Genomic DNA, 19,392 nt, shown 5'->3' with positions numbered 1-19,392 from the left:
AATTTCCTTGAGTTCAGATTTTAAATTTGTTTGGTTTAGTTTGCTTAATTTGAAACAAAATATTTAAACAATTTTAATTCTGATTTTTAGGTATGTGGTGTCACTGACAACCTGGCCAACAGGTGGCTGAAGGACTGGCTAGAACACCACAAATGTCATGTTGTGATGGGCATGCTCTCTGAGACGGTTGATAGACCAATCGATCAAGGTGAATTCTGATTTCTGTTATGGACTAAAGAAAGGATAGACAAGACTAATTTGACTTTATAACCCTATAAACAAACGGAACACCCTATTCACAGCTGATAGCAGAAACCTGTCAGTGCTTGAACAATCCACCTACCCATGGCAAGTAGGAAGCTTACCAACAGAACCACAACCAATTTGTGCAGAATTTAAGCTTTTTAATAAGAGTTAGAAACATAACTTTTATGGCTCCAGTTTCTATCTTATAAGCAAGAGAAGAAAATTAACTGATGCAGTGCCCTCTTCCTGAGTCTGCAGACGTTCACAGCTTTGCTAATGTGCTCCAAAGTGAAAACAAGACACAAACATCAATTTTCGCTGCTTCTACTCAAAGCCCTCTTGGGAGATGTGAAACTGAAAGGAATCTGGCTAATTTCACTTTGATGCTTCTGGCTGGGAAAAGCTGAGTAACTGTGCAAACAGGCACTGAAGTTATTAAACGACGGCAACAACTCACAAATGGAGACCAAAAGGGGTAAGACTACTAGCGATACCCAATATGCAGCAGCCAAGAGGTTGTGGGAGGAAGGTACCCAGAGGAAGAACGCTCCTTACCCCTGCAGCCTTGGGGAGGATTTGTATACTTCAGATTTGTCAGATGTCTTCTAGATGGAACCCAGGCCCAGCCCCATGCCCTCAAGCAGCATCCCAGGACACCACAACAATAAGGGAGAAATCATTGCACCCTTTTCTTTCCCAGAAGCAGAGGTGTGTTGGTTTCTGATGTAGGTGTTCTTCACAAACAATACCTCTATCCCTCTCTTCCCTATCACTTGGTCTTTGGCTAGTAACATTAGGTTGTTAAGAGTCTTGTAAAAATATCAAACCCTACGTAAAAGTGGATGGAGGAAGGGAATATGTGCAAATGGGAACAAAAAACATGCTAGGGGAGTAAACAAGAAAGAATGATGGGATAAGTTAGAAAAGTTGAGAAAAAAATGGAGGGGAAAAAAGGAGGAGGAGAAGCAGAAAACAGTAGAGAACTGGAAGAAACTTTGAAGTCAGCAAGAATAATATAAAAAGTGATCTAGTGAGGGGAAAAAGAAAGAAGTGGAGTGAAGCCAGGAAGGGAGAAAATGTCTAAGGCCAGATCAACACTATAAACAACTTACCATCGGTATAACTACATCGTTACATGGGTGAGAAAAATCCACACACATAAGCAATGCAATTATGCCAACCTAACCCCTGTATAGAAAGTGCTATGCCAACAGGAGGGCTTCTCCAATCGACATAATCCACCTATGTGAGAAGCCCTCCTGTTGGTGTAGTAACATCTTCATTGAAGTGCTACAGCACTTCAGCGCAGAGTTTTAAGTGTAGACCTACCCTAAGAAAGCAAGAGAAATTTAGTTGATTACATTAAAAAATTTTATTAGACAGACACATTGTAACATACGGTCAATTAAAGAATAAAAACAATACACAACTGCTTTATTCCTTTAAATTGCTGCGTGGCTTGGTTGGGGGGCATTGCAGAACAGCTCTTTTCCACTTGCTCATAGTCTTATTTCTCAGCCTTGTAGATGTTGGACAAATTTTTCAAGCTCCAGTTACAATCAGAAATAGCTTGTGTGAGCACTAGAGTTTGAAAGGACTCCAGTTACCTAATCCTACATTCTTTCACAATTCAACAGAAACAATTTCATACAGAAACCATTTTTCTAATCTCTCTAGTTACTAAGACTTTTTTCCCCGTTGTTCAATCACAATTCAAAAAAAATAATGTTATAGATTTTTTATTTTTAATAACAATGTTAAACATCTTTGGATTTAATGTCCTGGCACAGGTAAATGCGATGTATCCAAACAGGAACAATGTTTACCAACACAAATCTATTTTAATACATAACAGTAGCTCAGATTTTGTAACTGTGAGATGTTTGTACAGTATGTTCATACCTGAACTGTTATTTGGACTGGATGGTTATTTACACAAAAAGAGAGATAAAAATCCAAAATAAAAATATGCAAATCTCATACAGTTTTACCTTGACAAGTTCTTTAAAGACAGCATGCTGAATCATTTTCCTTTTGTTAAGACCAGATGCCATCTCTTCAAGATCAATAGCAGACCTAAGTTTTTAAAAGTTGTTAAAATAAAATCAAAACAAGATAAGGAATGTCAGTATAGTTTAAGCAAACCTTGAGAAGAGGATCATAAGTATGTCTTAGTTTATATGAACAGACAAAAATGCCCTACATTCTCTAAGTGTCTTGAACTGTCCATATTTTCTTAAACATAAAGAAACGTACAGTAGAAACATTATCCTCATATTTAGGGTAGATTACCAGCTTTCCAGTATACTTGACTATTTTAGAGAGCAACTCAAGTAAAGTACACTAAAAGTTAAACATATTTGAACAGTACTGTCACATGTAAACAGACCTTTGTATTTCATTCTGTATTTATATCAAATACAGAATGAAACAGGCAAACCTTAAGAGGCATCAGTATGGTTACTATTAAAAGGTATGATGTATGGCCAACTAATTAAACTCTGAAGGAGTTTCACTGCACTAAAATGTCTAATTTGACCTCATTACTTCTCATGGAAACTTTATGAAATATTAAATTTGATATAAAAACAGATAGCATATATAAAATCTATTTTCTTCTTTAGAAAAACATCATCATCAACTAGTTAACTTGAGGAAAGAGGTCTTAGGTAAAACTGGATTGACACTGACATTTAAATGCTCAGACTAAATTTCTCTAGTGAAGGAGAAGTGGAATGATGGGGGAAAATAATTAAATGAAAATCACGTATTTTTGTTCCTTTAAAAAGGCATCATGTAAGTTACTCTACACATCTCACTCGTCTGCAACCTCCATACAAACATAATAGAACTAGTCAATTTAATGTATTTTGATTATTTGACTTACTTGACATTTTCTCTCAGCTGTTTCACTAATTTAATGTTAACATCAGCTTCCAGTAGTGCCGTACATACTTCTTTTAACATAGCATTTAAAACCTTTGGGAGGATTTAAAAAAAAAAAAAAAAAGGGCATTTAAAATTTACGATTGTACAGAAATCAAGTTTGTTCATATCTGTATCATGAAAACAATGGCATTTTTGTTTTAGTGTTCGGTAAACATAAAATAATTAATACTTAAAGCAATCCTTGAATCTGATGTAAACCACAGACAGAATGGATAGTCCTTGAAGTGGAAGTTGATGATTTTAGAGGTGTCTTACTGGAACACACCGATTTATAAATTAAAAATATTTGATTCAATTGTGTAAACACAGGAATAAAACAAAAGTACTACAGTAGAACCCCAGAACTACGAACATCAGAATTATGATCTGACCGGTCAACCTCACACCTCATTTAGAATTGGAAGTATGCAATTAGCAGAGACCAAAAACAAAAAAACCCACAAATATGGTACAGTGTTGTGTTAAACAAACTACTAAAAAAAAAAAAATGGAAAGTTTGACATCTTTTTTTCAAGTAAGGAACCTTTCTGTGCTTGTTTCATTTAAATTAAGATGATTAAAATCAGCATTTTCCTTCTCCATAGTAAAGTTTCAATGCTATATTAAGTTAATGTTCAGTTGTAAACTTCTGAAAGCACAACCATAAGGTTTTGTTCAGAGTTATGAACATTTCAAAGTTACAAAAAACCTCCATTCCCGAAGTGTTCATAATGGAGGTTCTACTGTAGTTCTATGAAAAAAAATATTCAGGTATGAAAAGCACAGCTGATCAGTTTATATCATCATGCAACTTTTACTCTACTATATTAAAAGAATGTGTTCCTTCCCCCTCACCAGCGAAATTACCATAATTTCATAACAAGAGATAATTCAGCCTCATGTAAAGGTAAACTCAAGTTAATTGGAAGAATTGTACTGTAAAAGTAATTATAGATGTGCATAAAATAGTTATGACAAACAGCAGATGAAATGAGATTGACAAGAACAGTTTGTATCCAGTCACAGACAAAAGTGAAGAACAAACATCAAACATCCATAAATAAAAGCATTCCCTAGAACCAAAATAAGCACATTTCATTAAGAAGGTACACCATGATTCACACACGGGGGTTGGACTAGATGACCTCCTGAGGTCCCTTCCAACTCTGATATTCTATGATTCTATGATTCACTTTGGCCAGTGTTTTCAAACCAGGGTGGCTAGAGTTCAGAAGGTGGTTAAATTTTAAGGAGTTGGTGCATTTAAAATTTTTACCACTAATCCATACTCTACACAGCTTTCTCAGGGGCCTGATTTTCTGAGACACTGAACTCTTGTAGTTCTCACTGGAGAAAACAGGAGATATGGATGCTCGCCCCTCTGGAAAAAACAGGTTACCTATTTAACTGCCTAACTTAAGCACCCAGGTTTGAGAATTTTGTCTGAGGTATTATACATCTTCAGACAGATACAAGCTTGGGATAAGATGAAAAGTTTATGGTCTTAATCAAATCTGATAATTTGTTATATAAAGAAAACAACACAACACATGATAAAATTTAGGATAATTGGCAAACTATTCATAAAGAGTAAGGCCAGAAGGGATCATTGTGATTATGTAACTGGATTTCCGCAAAACACCAGCCACAGAATTCTCTGGATTAATTCCTGCTTTAAGTCCAATAGCTGTGGTTAAACCAAACCCTATTTTAGAAAAACATCCAATCTTGATTTACAGTGATATAAATCCACCACAACTTTGGTAAATTGTTCCAATGGTTAGTGAGGCCTTACTTCCAGTCTGAATTTATCTAGCTTCAAATTCCAGCCACTAGATCTTGTTATAACTAGACAGAAACCTCCTAGATTGAAGACCCTTCTATCACCAAATTTCTATTCCCCATGCAGATATTTATGTATCCTTTACCTTCTCTTTGTTAAGCCAGATTGACTGAGCTGCTTGAGTCTCTAAGGCATGTTTTGAATCATTCTCATGGCTCTTCTCTGAGCCCTCTCCAATTGATCCTTAAGCGTAGCCACCAGAACTGCATATTCAATATTCACAGTAGCAGTCGCACCAGTGCCAAGTACAGAGGTAATGAAACCTCTATTCTAACTTGATATTCCCCTCTTTACACATGTAAGGATCACATTAGCTCTTTTGGATGCAGCTTTGCACAGAGGGCACATATTCAGTTGTTTATCCACCATAACACGAAATCTTTTTCAGAGTCACTGTTTCCAGTCCCTGCAATAGTGTGTCCAGTTCTGGAGTTCCCCCATCCTGTATCTATGGCGTACATTCTTTGTTCCTTGATGTATAACCTTACATTTGGCCATACTGAGACACATATTGTTTGCTTGTGCCCAGCTTACCAAGATATAGATTTCTCTGTATGAGTGAGCTGTCCTCTTCATTATTTACCACTCCTCCAATCTTTGGGTCATTTGCAAACTTTATCACTGATGGTTTTATTTTTTTCAGATCATTGATAAAAATGTTAAATAGCATAGCACCAAGAAACGCTCAGTAGGGAATGCCACTACAAACACATCTGCTCAATAGCTACTTTCTGTTTACAATTACATTTTGAGTCCTGTTAGCCAGGTTTTAATCTACTTAATGTGTGCCACACTGATTATGTATCATTCTAGTTTCTTAATCAAAACATTGTGCAGTACCAAATCAAACACCTACAGAAATTAACCATATTACATCAATGCTATTATCAAAAGATATTTAGTTTGACAAGATCTATTTTCCATAAAACCATGTTGTTTGGATTGGCATTAGTTACCCTACTTTAATTCTTTATCAACTGAGTCCTGTATCAGCCATTTAGGAAGAAGAAAAAAAAAGCCACAGGATTCCTGTCAAACTGAGAAGCCTATAGTTACCATCATCATCCCATTTACCCTTTAAGTATTGACAACAACGTTAGCTTTTTTCCAGTCCTTTGGAACTTCTCCAGTGTTCCAAAACTCATTGAAAAAAATATAACGTTCCAGAGAGTTCTTTGAACAGCTCTTTAATTCTCCTGTAAATTATCCAAGCCTGCTGATTAAAAATCATCTGTCTTTATTGGCTACTGTTTAACATCCTCTTTAGTTACTGATTGAATTATAAGTATTTCATCATATAATATGAATACATCATCTTGCTTCTTCCCCTGTAGTATGATTTCCCTCACCCTGTAGGTGAGATAATGAAATATACCGACCCCAGGAAGGCAGAGGTGATATGTACACATACAGGTGTCCTCTAGAGGAAAAGTCCTGTTTAAAGGTCACTCCGTTAAAATATTTCATTATAATTGTATATGTAAAATCAGGAACAAGAACAAAAACCTCACACCCTCTAGTTGGAGAATAAAGGCGGAAAAAGGAAATCCTGCCGACTATGCCATGTAAGAGGAAAATTCACTACGGTGAATTTGCTGGGAAGCCCTGATAAGGGCCTTGCCCCTACCCTCAGTCAGGTGGAATGAGCCTGAGAGGTAGCTCACAATTAAATTTGGTTCGTTATCACTATTCACCTATCACCAAGAAGAGGACCCAAGTTTGTTCGTTGAAAATTAAAATGAATATTTATTTATAGGGAATTCTTCATTACAAAGGTATGCGGAGAAATTATTGATACAATTCTACGGCAAATTTTATGTAATATTTTATGTATTATAATATTTGTTGCAACGCAGAAAAAGGAATAGGTTAACCACAACTCAAGCACTCAAGACTTCTATTATTCTCTTATTTGCATGCTATTTTATACCTAGGATTAATTGTTTTTCTATTTCTTTAAAGCTGTTTTTTCTGGTTTGCTTACCTAATCGCGTCACCTCGTCCGAGACAGTCCGACTAAGGTGACCTTCACTCCGAACGAGACCTGGCCAGGGCCTCAGAGCCGGTTGGCACGTCGATTCTTTCGGGAGATTGATTGGTAGGGGAGACAGAGCAAGGAGGCTCCCTTAGGAGACCCTTGTTAGTTCTGTCACACTGCTTAGCTGTTTTCAGCTGACATTTAAAGGTCTGGGCCCAGCTTTACTTTCAATTCGGAGTTATCAAGTGGCCAAATTAGAATATTGTTTGCTTTTACTAATTTATGCAGTTTCCTACATTGCTATGACTATTTGACTTGAGTGCATATGTTGCAGTCAGAGCCACTTGCCTTTTCTTGCAGCATATATTAACCTAGCATATCTTAAAACACTTCAAACACATTTAACTTCATTGCATATATTAAAGATTTAAACATATTCACTCCTACTTCCTTTTAATGATTTGCATACAATATGGTTTTGTATTTTAGCTGATACATACATTAAGCTTGCTCCTACTTCAATTAACCATAAAAACACATACATCTTACTCCTACGTATATTACTTTATGCATAATACATCATAACTTGCTATTGATTCTATTGTGTGAGGCCTATTGCTTTCTAATGCATTTATTTCAAGCTTCTCAAATATAGAACAGAAATATTTATTGAACATTTCTGTCTCTTCTGCATTATTGACAATTCTATCATTTTCATCTAGTAATGAACCAATACCATTGTTAGGATTCCTTTTGTACCTAATATAATTAAACTCCTTATTGTCCTTAATTCTGCTGGCCACAGATATCTGTCTGTGTCCTTTCTGCTTCCTACATCAGTTTTCTGCTATTCACAGCTTCTAATTCATATTCATTGCTATCAACTTCCGCTTATTTCCATTTGTTTTATTTAACTTTCACTTCCCTTCTAAGCCAGGATTGTTTTTTAATCATTGTCGCCTTCTCTCTCTCTCAAAATTATGGGCTTGTGGCTTTTTTGGTCATCTAACAAAATGCTCAGACTTAAAAGTTTAATGAAAAAGGTGCCACGCAGTAAGGAATAAGATCCAGAGTTTCAGCCAATGTAAAATTTACACAGCTCCTGGCTACATTATGGCTGCCTATAGCAATGTTATTAGTTTCACAAGCACTGTAATTCAGTCACTTTAAAGAAATAGCTGTTTAACTTCTTTTTTGCTAAAAGAACCTGCACTTACATTAAAAAAGCTATTGGATTGTTATTGGGTGGGAAAAAGTTTAACTCTATTTCAATATGTAATAGATGCATGCTTAACCAATTATTCCAAAAATTTACATTGAAAAAAGGCTAATGCAGTCACAGTCCTAGGATGCATCAGGTGAGGTATTTCCAACAGAGACAGAAAAGTGTTAGTACCATCATACCAGGCACTGGTGAGACCTCATCTAGAACACTCTGTGCAATTCTGGTCTCCTATGTTTAAGAAAGATGAATTCAAACTGGAACAGGTGCAGAGAAGAGCTACTAGGATGATCAGAGGAATGAAAATCTACCTTATGAAAGGAGACTCAAAGAACTTGACTTGTTTAGCCTAAGCAAAAGGTGGCCAAGGGGAGATATGATTGCGCTCTATAAATACATCACAGGGATAAATACCAGGGAGGAAGATGAGTTATTTAAGGTAAGTGCCAATGTGGACACAAGAACAAATAGATACAAACTGGCCATCAACAAATTTAGACTCAACATTAGGCAAAGATTTCTAACCACCAGAGCAGTGAAGTTCTAGAACAGCCTTCCAAGGGAAGCAGGAGGTGTGTGTGTGTGCACGCATGAGGGAGGAGGAGAAGAGAAGAGAGAACCGAACTGGCTTCAAGACTCAGCTTGTTAAGTTTGAGGAGATGGTATGATGGGACTGCCTATGATGGCATGTGGTCCATCAGTGACTGCCAGTAGCAAAAATCCCCAACGGCTGGAGATAGGACACTAAACGGGGAAGGCTCTGCATTATTACAGAGAATTCTTCCCCAAGCATTTGCCTGGTGGGTCTTGCCCACTTGCTCAGAATCTAATTGATCACCTACTTAGGGTCAGAAAGGAATTTTCCCCCAGGTCTGACTGGCAGAGACCTGGGAGTTTTATGGCTTCCTCTGAAGCCTGGGTCACAAGAAGGTTTAAAACCAGTGATGGAGAATTCGCTGTAACTTGATGTCTTTAAATCATGATTTGAGGACGTCAGTAACTCAGCAAGAGGTTAGGGGTCTATTTCAAGAGTAGGTGGGCAATGTGTAGGAGGTCAGACTAGATGATCACAGTGGACCCTTCTGATCTTAATGTCTACGAGACCTGTTCAACTACGTTTTGTTAAACATACACCGTAACTACTAAGTCACCCAAAATCATACAGAGGATACCCAAATAAGCTTCAGAACACAGAATTAATAATTTATATACTATTAAGCATACAAATTATTAATTCTATCCAGCAAAGTTGATGCAAAAGATTTATACTCCCTTACTGATGTGCCTCAGTACCTTCTACCAGCTGGCAGACCCAAACTTAATGTGTTTCTTTTATTTCTGTCATTTACTCCTTTGATTTCAGCTGCTTACCTTCTTCCCTGGCTCATTTCCTCTTAGGAAGACAGTTTGATCCCCTGCCCATGCCTTGCACACTTAGTTAAAATTAAATAATTGGGGTATCTTCAAGCTGATGCGTTAGTTTGGCCATTGACTTTGGGGTGACTAAATTCCAGTAGTTTTTAAGCAAGACCAGTCTAGTCCATCATGGTAATATTTTGCCTTCTCGATGATGAGAGCTATAATGTACACAAATATTACATACCTCTTCATTGATAATTGTAGCGTTGCTCAGCGAGCGCAATGCTGAGGTTATTTTTCTTCCAAGGTCTGCTAACACCATTTTGGCGGCTTCAGAGAAATCTCACACAACAATCTGTAAAGCATTAAGAAAAGGTAAACAAGCTTTAATTTTAGGAAATATTCTGTTACAAGAAAAAGTAAGTAGGTCTTTGATTTTTAGGTGAGGTACATTACCATGATGTCATCTTGATGTTTATATAGTGGGAAAAGAAAGTCTGTCTCATAATCAGCTTTGTTCTAAGACTATTTAGATAGTTTTGCTGCTCTGTATCAGTCTAAATTTCTCATTTCCTGAGGACGCTTTCATGAAAAACAGGTTATTTTGGAGTTTGTTATTGCTGCTCATTTCTCATCTCAAGTCCTAGAATTCTCTTTAGAGCATTTCCAAGCAACTAGCTGTGATGTCACAACCAGATTTGAGTTATGGCAAGGAAGAAGAGGATATGAACAAACTCAAACTTTGAGGTGAAAAATTGTTCCAGAGAAATATACCAAGTAAGAGACCCATGTTCAAATCTAGATCTCCCTCAGTGAGCCAAATGACACTAGGAAAACACCAGAATTAGATCATAAATCTTGCCTTACAATATATATCTGACAACCTGTCAAGAAGAAATCTCTAGGAAGGAAAAATAGTATGACAAAAGCCATGTGAAAGTTGAATCATGTATATAAGATAGGAAAGCACAGTTTTGATGAGTAAACCCTCATCTTTCAATACACCTTCTGATTTTGATTCTGCCAGGTAGAGGTACAACTCAAAATTTGACTAGACTATTTTCCTTGTCCAACTTCTGTGAAATCCACATCTTAAATAGAAAAGATCTACTTTTTAAAGTTACATTTTAATAGCTTACTGTTATTAGCAATCAAAGCCCCAATCCTGCAGACATTTACACAAGTGCTTTATTTTATATGTCAGGTTTGATGGGGCTACTCATGACCACATTTATATTTATAGAATTTAAAATAAGCTTTCAGAATTCTGCACATCTGCAAGTGCAGATGTTACACATTGTTTCCTGACAAAGTGTTATTTTTGCCACAGAAATTCGAAACAAAAACTAAAGAAATCAAGTGGCTCAGCTTGTAACAGCATTACAGTGAGCCCACAGCTAAGTAACTGGGGATGGGGAGGCCAAAAGACTCTACATTTCAACTTCAGCATTTTTAGTTCCAACTGCCATTCTCTCACGAGTTACCAGCCATTAACATAGACAGCACATTTCAACAGAAGGGCTGGGAACTGCTGAAGTCTAATGATACTACAGGAATCCGAGGCTCAAAGAAACCATGAATATTTCACAGGTTTCAGAGTAACAGCCGTGTTAGTCTATATTCGCAAAAAGAAAAGGAGTACTTGTGGCACCTTAGAGACTAACCAATTTATTTGAGCATGAGCTTTCGTGAGCTACAGCTCAGGTCCGATGAAGTGAGCTGTAGCTCACGAAAGCTCATGCTCAAATAAATTGGTTAGTCTCTAAGGTGCCACAAGTACTCCTTTTCTTTTTGCGAATATTTCACAGAAATTTGGATACAACTAACAAAGATGAGATGGGGAAAGAAGACTTTAATAAACTTGTTTTATTCCTTCTTCATCATCATAAAGTAGACACCTATTTTTCAGAGGGAAGTATCTCATATGGTAGAGAATCCAAATATTTACTTTTGTAAAATTCTTTGAAAAAGTCTTGGTATTAGTAAAAAAATACTACTCAACTCATTCTTTTATAGTGGAAAACTTCATGGGGATTTTTTTTTAAATGTTTGTAAAAGTTTATACACTTTAAAGTTAGGCACGTACGTGAACACTCAAATCGAGGGACTCAAGTAACACTGTAAGCAAACATTTATTTGCTTACGTTACCAACATGTTGGATTATTAAGAATGGAAAAAAAATGTTAAATACAGATCTCTTTTCACCATGTTTCTTTTTTGCATTTCTCACAGCTTGTACCATGAAAATCAGCGAAGTCTGCTCTACTTTTGTTAATAGTCCCTTTAATGTCACAAACATTGCAGGAGACTGTTTATTTAAACAGCGTTTTCTGTTGTAGCTGTGTTGGTCCAAGTCTACACTTAAAGTGCTACACTGATGCAGCTGCACTGCTGTAGCACTTTAATAAAGACGCCCTATGCTGATGGGAGAGAGCTCTCCAGTGAGCATAGTTAATTCACCTTGAGAGATAACAGCTATGTCTACTACAGACCTTACAGTGGCACAGCTTATACTGCTGCAGCTGCGCCATTGTAAGGTCTCCTGTGTAGCCACTCTATGCCAAAAGAAGAGAGCTCTCCCATCAGCCTAATTAAACCACCCCCAAGAAGCGGGGGTAGCTATATCGGAGGGAGAACATCTCCTGCAGACACAGCGGTCCACACTGGTGCTTCTGTCGGTGAAACTTATGTCATTCAGGGGGGCTTTTTTTCCACATCTCTGACCAACAAAAGTGCTAGTGTAGACACAGCCTATGTCTATGGGAGAAACTCACCGATATAGTGCTGTCTACACGGCTAGGTCAGTACAACTACGTTGCTCAGGATTATGGATTTTTTACACTTCTGTGCAACGTAATTATACCGATATAGGTCAGTAGCACAGACAGATCTGAGAGACAAGATGGGTGAGGTAATATCGTCTAATGGGTCAACTTCTGTTGGTGAAAGAGACAAGCTTTAAAGCTACACAGAGCTCTTCTTCAGGTCTAAGAAAGATAGTATCACAGCTAAAAACAAGGTGGAACAGACTATTCGGCATAAGTAGTTAACACGTATTCTCAGGGAACATTTACAGTGAAGTAGCCTGTTAATGCCTTTGCAGTCACAGGCAAAAAAGGGGGGTGAATGAACTCCTGCAGGAAAATAATAAAAGACAAAATCACGCATGGGCGAACACTTTTCACAAAACCATCACTCCATATCTGACCTCTCAGTCCTCATCTTCAAAGGAAATCTGCACATAACACCTTTAAAAAATAAACCTGGGCGCTTAAATTCATAACTTTGTTAGTTATGAATTCATGGTCTTAATAAGGACAATGGATTTATGGCTTATTACAACAATCTGTACCCACTAACCCTCCCCTTTATTTTCCTATGACTACAAGAGTGTTAACAGGCTACTTGACCTCACATGGTCTCTTAGATTATGAGTGAAAGACTGCTGAAAAATCCACGCTCCTGAGCAGCGTGGTTAAGATGACCTAAATCCCAGTGTAGACAACACTAGGTCAAGTGAAGAATTCTTTCATTGACCTAGCTACTGCCTCTTGGGGAGGTGGATTACCTACGCTGATGGGAGAATCTCTCCCGTTGGGGTAGGTAATGTCTACACTTAAAGCTGCTGTAGCGCTTCAGTGTAGACAAACCCCAGGTACTTTTCTCAGACCTGAAGATGTCTGAGTAGCTTGGAGGCTTGTCTCTTTCACCAACAAAAGTTGTTCCATTAAAAGATATTACCTCACCCACTTTGTTTCTCTGGGTTTTTTGTTTTTTTCTAGCTGTAATTTTAAAAATCATGAATACATTTTTTGTTTTGCATTCTGTAAAAAAACCTTTCACAAAATTTAATTTGTAGTTCTCTCTGAAAACATATCACATTAAATTTAAATTGTTATAATCTCCAACAGTAGAACTCTCCTCCATAGCACCCTCAAAGTCTAAATGAGCAGATGATCTTCCAGTCACATTGCAAGGCATAACAAATGCAGGCTCTTTCAAAACAATGTAGTTTCAAATCCAGCAGTATAAACCTTCAGGTGAGAACCACGCTGCACGCTTGAAAGCCCCAAATAATTTCTACTCTTGGGTTAGCGAGCATAGGGAACAGGGTTGTTACGATTGATTGTTGTACTGAGATTAAGAAAGCACTCATAGAAATGTTGATATGTAAACATCGAAATATCCTATTTACTAGTGCCCATGGCTGATTAAATTTATCCCAAGGATTAAAATATTGTTTTCTAGTCTATGGAATACAATCTATTTAAGGTGATATTTATGGAGTCTTCTCTGCTGCTTTGTTTTCTGTAGAAATACATAACGCAATTCGAAGTTGTATGGTTAATGAGAAATATTTGGTACTGCTGAAAGAACATGTGTCAATACTTTAAAATACAGAATGGCAAACATAAGTAGTCATGCAGGGTTTTATGAACAAATCAGTGGCCAACTAGAAATTATTTCGCATAATACAACAAAGCCACATTTAGTCTGGAACACCAGCGACACAAAAAAAGAAAGTTTATACCCAACCTTCCTACCTGCCGTTACAAACAGGTGACGGTCCGGATTTTTGCTAGAAGCGGAGACCAGACACCCACCCGCCCCACTCTGTGTGGATCTTTAGAGCAGAAACCGGACCGCTTAAGAACGAGAGCGCGGCCCGAGAGCTACGGGGATGGGCCGGAACCAGGGACAGGCTGGTGGCCGGAACGATGTGTGTCTTCCTTCGAATCTGCGCAGGCTGCCAGGCAGGCGACACCCCGCCTCAGTCTCGGCTTGAGACTTTCCCCGGCTGGAGAGTGCGGGACAGGGGCAGACCCGGCCGGTGACCGCGGGCCAGACGGGAGCTCACCGGCAGGGCCCTGCCGCCGGGAGCGCGGTGAGAGGCCGACAGCCGGGCTGCGCCGGGGAGAGGTACCGCAGAGGGAACCTGCGCTCGGGGATGAGAACGGGCCCGTGTCCAGGACTCCCAGCCCGGCCGCCCACGGGACTCACCAGAGCGCACACGCGCAGAGCGGTCCCGCGGGAGGCGGCGGGCCCAGAGAGGCCGCGGTGCAGACCGGGCCCGCGGGGGCCACGCTCCTCTCTCTCACCCCGTCTGCCCCTCGCTGCTCGGGCTCACAACACAGCGAGCGCCAGCGCCGCCACTCAGCCTGGAAAACGTCACCTTACTCCTCAATCCCCGACCTCCCGGGGCAACCACTTCCGTTTCCCGGTCAAGCCAGCTGAGCCTGTCCGCTTTAAGGTGGAACTGAAAAGTTCCGCTCTAGGGGTTCTGCTCCTAGCAACAGGCTAATGGGCCGAAACATTTTCTTTTTTATTAAGCTTTTAAAAATCTGTAAAGAAAAACTAACATAACAAACGATGCTTAAACGCTTCATAATATATTAACTCTTTGCTAGCTCACCCTAGCTATACCTGAAACATTTAATGCTATATATGACGGGTTACAAAGCAAATCAGTTATTTGGTATTACAGAAGTTTAGGAAGAAACAACTTTTGTTTTTAGAAATCCAGCTAGTTCGAAAAAAGATAAAGAGTAGAGGCAAAAATCGGAGGAGAGGGATAGAGATGGGGAAGGAAGGAAGTGGGTAGAGAGGAGGGGTTGGCTGGGGAATGTATTTGATAGGTTTCAGAGGAACAGCCGTGTTAGTCTGTATTCGCAAAAAGAAAAGGAGTACTTGTGGCACCTTAGAGACTAACCAATTTATTTGAGCATGAGCTTTCGTGAGCCACAGCTCACTTCATCAGATGTGTACCGTGGAAACTGCAGCAGACTTTATATACACACAGAGAATATGAAACAATACCTCCTCCCACCCCACTGTCCTGCTGGTAATAGCTTATCTAAAGTGATCAGCAGGTGGGCCATTTCCAGCACAAATCCAGGTTTTCTCACCCTCCACCCCCCCACACAAATTCACTCTCCTGCTGGTGCTAGCCCATCCAAAGTGACAACTCTTTACATAATCAAGTCGGGCTATTTCCTGCATAGATCCAGGTTTTCTCACTTCCCCCTCACCCCCATACACACACAAACTCACTCTCCTGCTGGTAATAGCTCATCTAAACTGACCACTCTCCAAGTTTAAATCCAAGTTAAACCAGAACATCTGGGGGAGGGGGGTAGGAAAAACCAAGAGGAAACAGGCTACCTTGCATAATGACTTAGCCACTCCCAGTCTCTATTTAAGCCTAAATTAATAGTATCCAATTTGCAAATGAATTCCAATTCAGCAGTTTCTCGCTGGAGTCTGGATTTGAAGTTTTTTTGTTTTAAGATAGCGACCTTCATGTCTGTGATTGCGTGACCAGAGAGATTGAAGTGTTCTCCGACTGGTTTATGAATGTTATAATTCTTGACATCTGATTTGTGTCCATTTATTCTTTTACGTAGAGACTGTCCAGTTTGACCAATGTACATGGCAGAGGGGCATTGCTGGCACATGATGGCATATATCACATTGGTGGATGTGCAGGTGAACGAGCCTCTGATAGTGTGGCTGATGTTATTAGGCCCTGTGATGGTGTCCCCTGAATAGATATGTGGGCACAATTGGCAACGGGCTTTGTTGCAAGGATAAGTTCCTGGGTTAGTGGTTCTGTTGTGTGGTATGTGGTTGTTGGTGAGTATTTGCTTCAGGTTGCGGGGCTGTCTGTAGGCAAGGACTGGCCTGTCTCCCAAGACTTGTGAGAGTGTTGGGTCATCCTTTATCATCCTTTGATAGGACCATTCAGATACTTCCAGAAAAGTTTCCCGTATTCTAAGGATTTTTCTTTGTATATTTTTGTGATGATATTCCATTCTTTCCAGGGCGGTCAAGCCTACAGTGTCTATGCTCCAGTCTTCAATTGTTGGGCTCTATTTGGATTTCTATTTTTGTAGTAAAAATAAGGAGGACTCCTTATTTTTGCTGATACAGAGTAACATGACTACCACTCTGAATTGTTGTAGTACTAATCTGTTCGCAATTATTATTGCTCTGTTGAGCAAGTTTTCCAAATTTGTTCGGCTTCCAGTTAACATCCATTAGGTTTAAAATTACATGTTTAGCTTGTAACACACAATTTTATTTGTTAGGGAGAAATTTACTCTGCAATGAAGCTCTGCCCAAAACATACAGATATAGGGGTTTTAGGGTATCCAGAGCATATGGGTTAAATTAGCACAAGCTGAATCATACATTTGTCTGATTTAGCAGCATGTGTTTTGAACAGTCAGAGAACGGTCCAGTGCATTCTCCATATAATTTTCTGATGGATGAATCTTAAACAAAAATCCAAGTAACAGTTCAGAGCACAGGTTAAAATGTGTTTCCATTGGTTAGCAGAAAATAATTGGCCGAGGTCTTCCTCCTAATTCTTTTTTAGGGAATCTGTGTTTAATTCAAATTTGCTGGCCAAGACTGTATATAGTGTTGCCATAGGTTTTTTGCAATCTGTAATATTTGGAGAAATGAAAGGAGTTCAGGTGGGTCAGGGTAGCACAGGCATTGAGGCTAAATAGGTGGGATATGGCATGTTTACATTGGATATATTTCCACTCCTTCTTAGTCTCTAGATTGAACCTTTCATTTAATTTTCGAAAAAGGAGGAAGATATTATTTTCAACAAATTGACTGATGGTCAAAATCCCTTTCCTAATGCAGCCTGGACAAATGATGGGGTTGCCTACTGTACAGAGTTTCAAGTTACCACAGATAGAGGCCTTGGTATGTAGAAATGAGTGATTTTTAAATTTAATAGACATAGTACACCAAGTATTTCTGGCTGCCACAATAGTTGGTAATTGTTCTTTAGGGAATCAGTAGTAATCAGAGTGCAGTGCAATGGAAACAGGAAAAGAAGCAACCAATTCTGCCTCTAGCTGGAGCCAATCTGGGGCTCTGCAGCATGAGAGAATGAGCCACTGTGTTGCTTGGTTAAGAATTATTGCCTGATGCTAAAGTTTAAAGTTGGGAAATCTAAACCCACCTGTTTTGATAGGGAGCTTTAAGGAGATTGTTGCTAGCACCCCACAAGAAGGATCTGAACATATTGTCAATTTTGGTAAAATAAAAGGGAGGACTATCAACAGGAAGGGAATTCAGAATAAAAATTATCCTAGGAAGAACATCCATCGTGATGCTGGCAGACCAGGTACTAGCTCAAGGCAGAGTCCCCATGTCTGACCTGAATACTGACAAATACAGCTGGAATCACTCTGGCTCATCTGTGTGTTAGTATTGTTAAAATAGGTATTAGGATTATAAAAATGTGTTTGGACTTTATTGAATATTTGAGTTACTGCATGCATTAATCTCTCTTACAACATCTATATCCCATATTGTAAGGTAATATTTAAGCATTTGTATATCTCTGTAACTGTGTAAATCAAACAGGAGAGAGAATTAATGAGTGTGAAGTGCTGATCTCCAACAGAAGGTGTTATGTCCTTCCCAAGAGGAAAAGGCCAATAACGCCACATTGGCTATTGTGGGACATTAAAAAAGACAAAAGAGTTTGTTCTGCTATTCCACCTGCCTCCTGAAGTTGAGTCATGTAAGTGAATTCCTCCTGTCAGCTGAGTTTGTGGCTCAGAGCAATGGGGGGGGAGGGAGATAAAAACCCCTAACAAGAAGGAACTAGACCTTTGTGCTGCTTGGAGACTCAGCAGCAAGGTCTCTAGGTATAAGTAAGGGATCCCCAGCTGCTTACCCTGGGTTAGTCATAAAGGACATATAGAGCTTATTTATTATAGATGCTTCTATTAGCTTTTGAAACTTGATTGCAACTCATTTGTGTATGTGTTTACACCTGCTTTAACCTCTTAAATAACTCATTTTCTTTTTTTATTAATTAATCCGTTGATATATATTCTAGGATTAGCTACAAGCAGTGTCTTTGGTGTGAGATCTAAGGTGCTCTTCCAACTAGAGCCAATGAGCTCTTCATTGCTTCTGACTTATCCCAATTTATCTTCAAGCCAAAGAATATATCAAAGTTATCTATTGTTTGTAGGATATTAGGAATGGATTGAGCTGGATTTTTAATAAACAGGAGGAAAGGACATTGTCTACATATAGAAGGATTTTTGTCTCCTGAGTCTCTGATTTGAGCCGTTCAATACCTTAGTGTTTTTAAGTGGTTCTAATGCCAGATTGAACAGGAGGGGAAGAGGGGGCATCTCTGTCTACTTCCCTAAAACAGATCCAGGGAGGAGGATGTTGTGTTATTTGTTAGGATACAAGAGTTTGGATTAGAATATAACTGTTTATCCATGAAATAAAGGATTTTCCCAACCCAAATTTATCCCAGGTAAGAAACAGGTTTTGCCAGTTCACTCTGTCAAAAGCTTTCTCTGCATCAAATGAAATGATTGCACGGGAATTTCTAGAGTGGTGGTAGAATACAATAACATTATTTTTTTAATAAATCCTAGCTGACTGGGGTTAAGCATATCACTCTCTTTTTTCAAGCTTTTTAGCTAATTTTTTTAAAAGCATTTTTATTAGTATTAATGAAAGATGTGTCTACAGCTGTTAAGCTTTTGTGCATTCTCACTTAGTATAATTAGTATGGTAATAAGGGCTTCCCTCATAATAGAAGGTAACATACTTTTTTTTTTTTTTTAAGGCATCTTTGCAAATGTATAACTGCTTAGGGGCCAGAATTTCTTTGGAAGTTTGATAGAATTCTACCGATAGGTCATCAGCACCAGGGTCAGGTCTTGCCCTCACTTGTTTCCTTCAGGGCCTTGATTATTTCCTCTGATTACAAAGGAAAAGCCAGCTTGGCCTGCTGCTTTTCTGAGATTTGTGGGAGGTTA

At 38.8% G+C, this 19,392-nt stretch overlaps 1 protein-coding gene across 3 annotated transcripts in view; it reads right to left on the bottom strand.

Annotated features, from left to right (window-relative positions):
- LOC125639133 (signal recognition particle subunit SRP54) overlaps positions 1–14,781 on the bottom strand; it is a 78,958-nt gene extending 64,177 nt beyond the window's left edge. The window contains exons 1-4 of one of the 3 annotated variants that reach the window (XM_075129758.1): positions 14,579–14,781; positions 9,821–9,931; positions 3,134–3,225; positions 2,238–2,322 (exon numbers count right to left, since the gene is read on the bottom strand). In XM_075129758.1, the coding sequence (XP_074985859.1) occupies positions 2,238–2,322; positions 3,134–3,225; positions 9,821–9,898 (255 nt within the window). In that variant the 5' untranslated portion in view covers positions 9,899–9,931; positions 14,579–14,781. Of the gene's footprint in view, positions 1–2,237; positions 2,323–3,133; positions 3,226–9,820; positions 9,932–14,121; positions 14,542–14,578 lie in introns of those variants that run through there. The other 2 variants (XM_048855679.2, XM_048855680.2) reach the window with 2 other exon arrangements.
- Between the last annotated feature and the right edge of the window lie 4,611 nt (positions 14,782–19,392).

Source organism: Caretta caretta, chromosome 6 (genome assembly GCF_965140235.1).
Source record: "Caretta caretta isolate rCarCar2 chromosome 6, rCarCar1.hap1, whole genome shotgun sequence".
NCBI lineage: Eukaryota > Metazoa > Chordata > Testudines > Cheloniidae > Caretta > Caretta caretta.
This window is presented reverse-complemented; position numbering and strand designations above follow the sequence as displayed.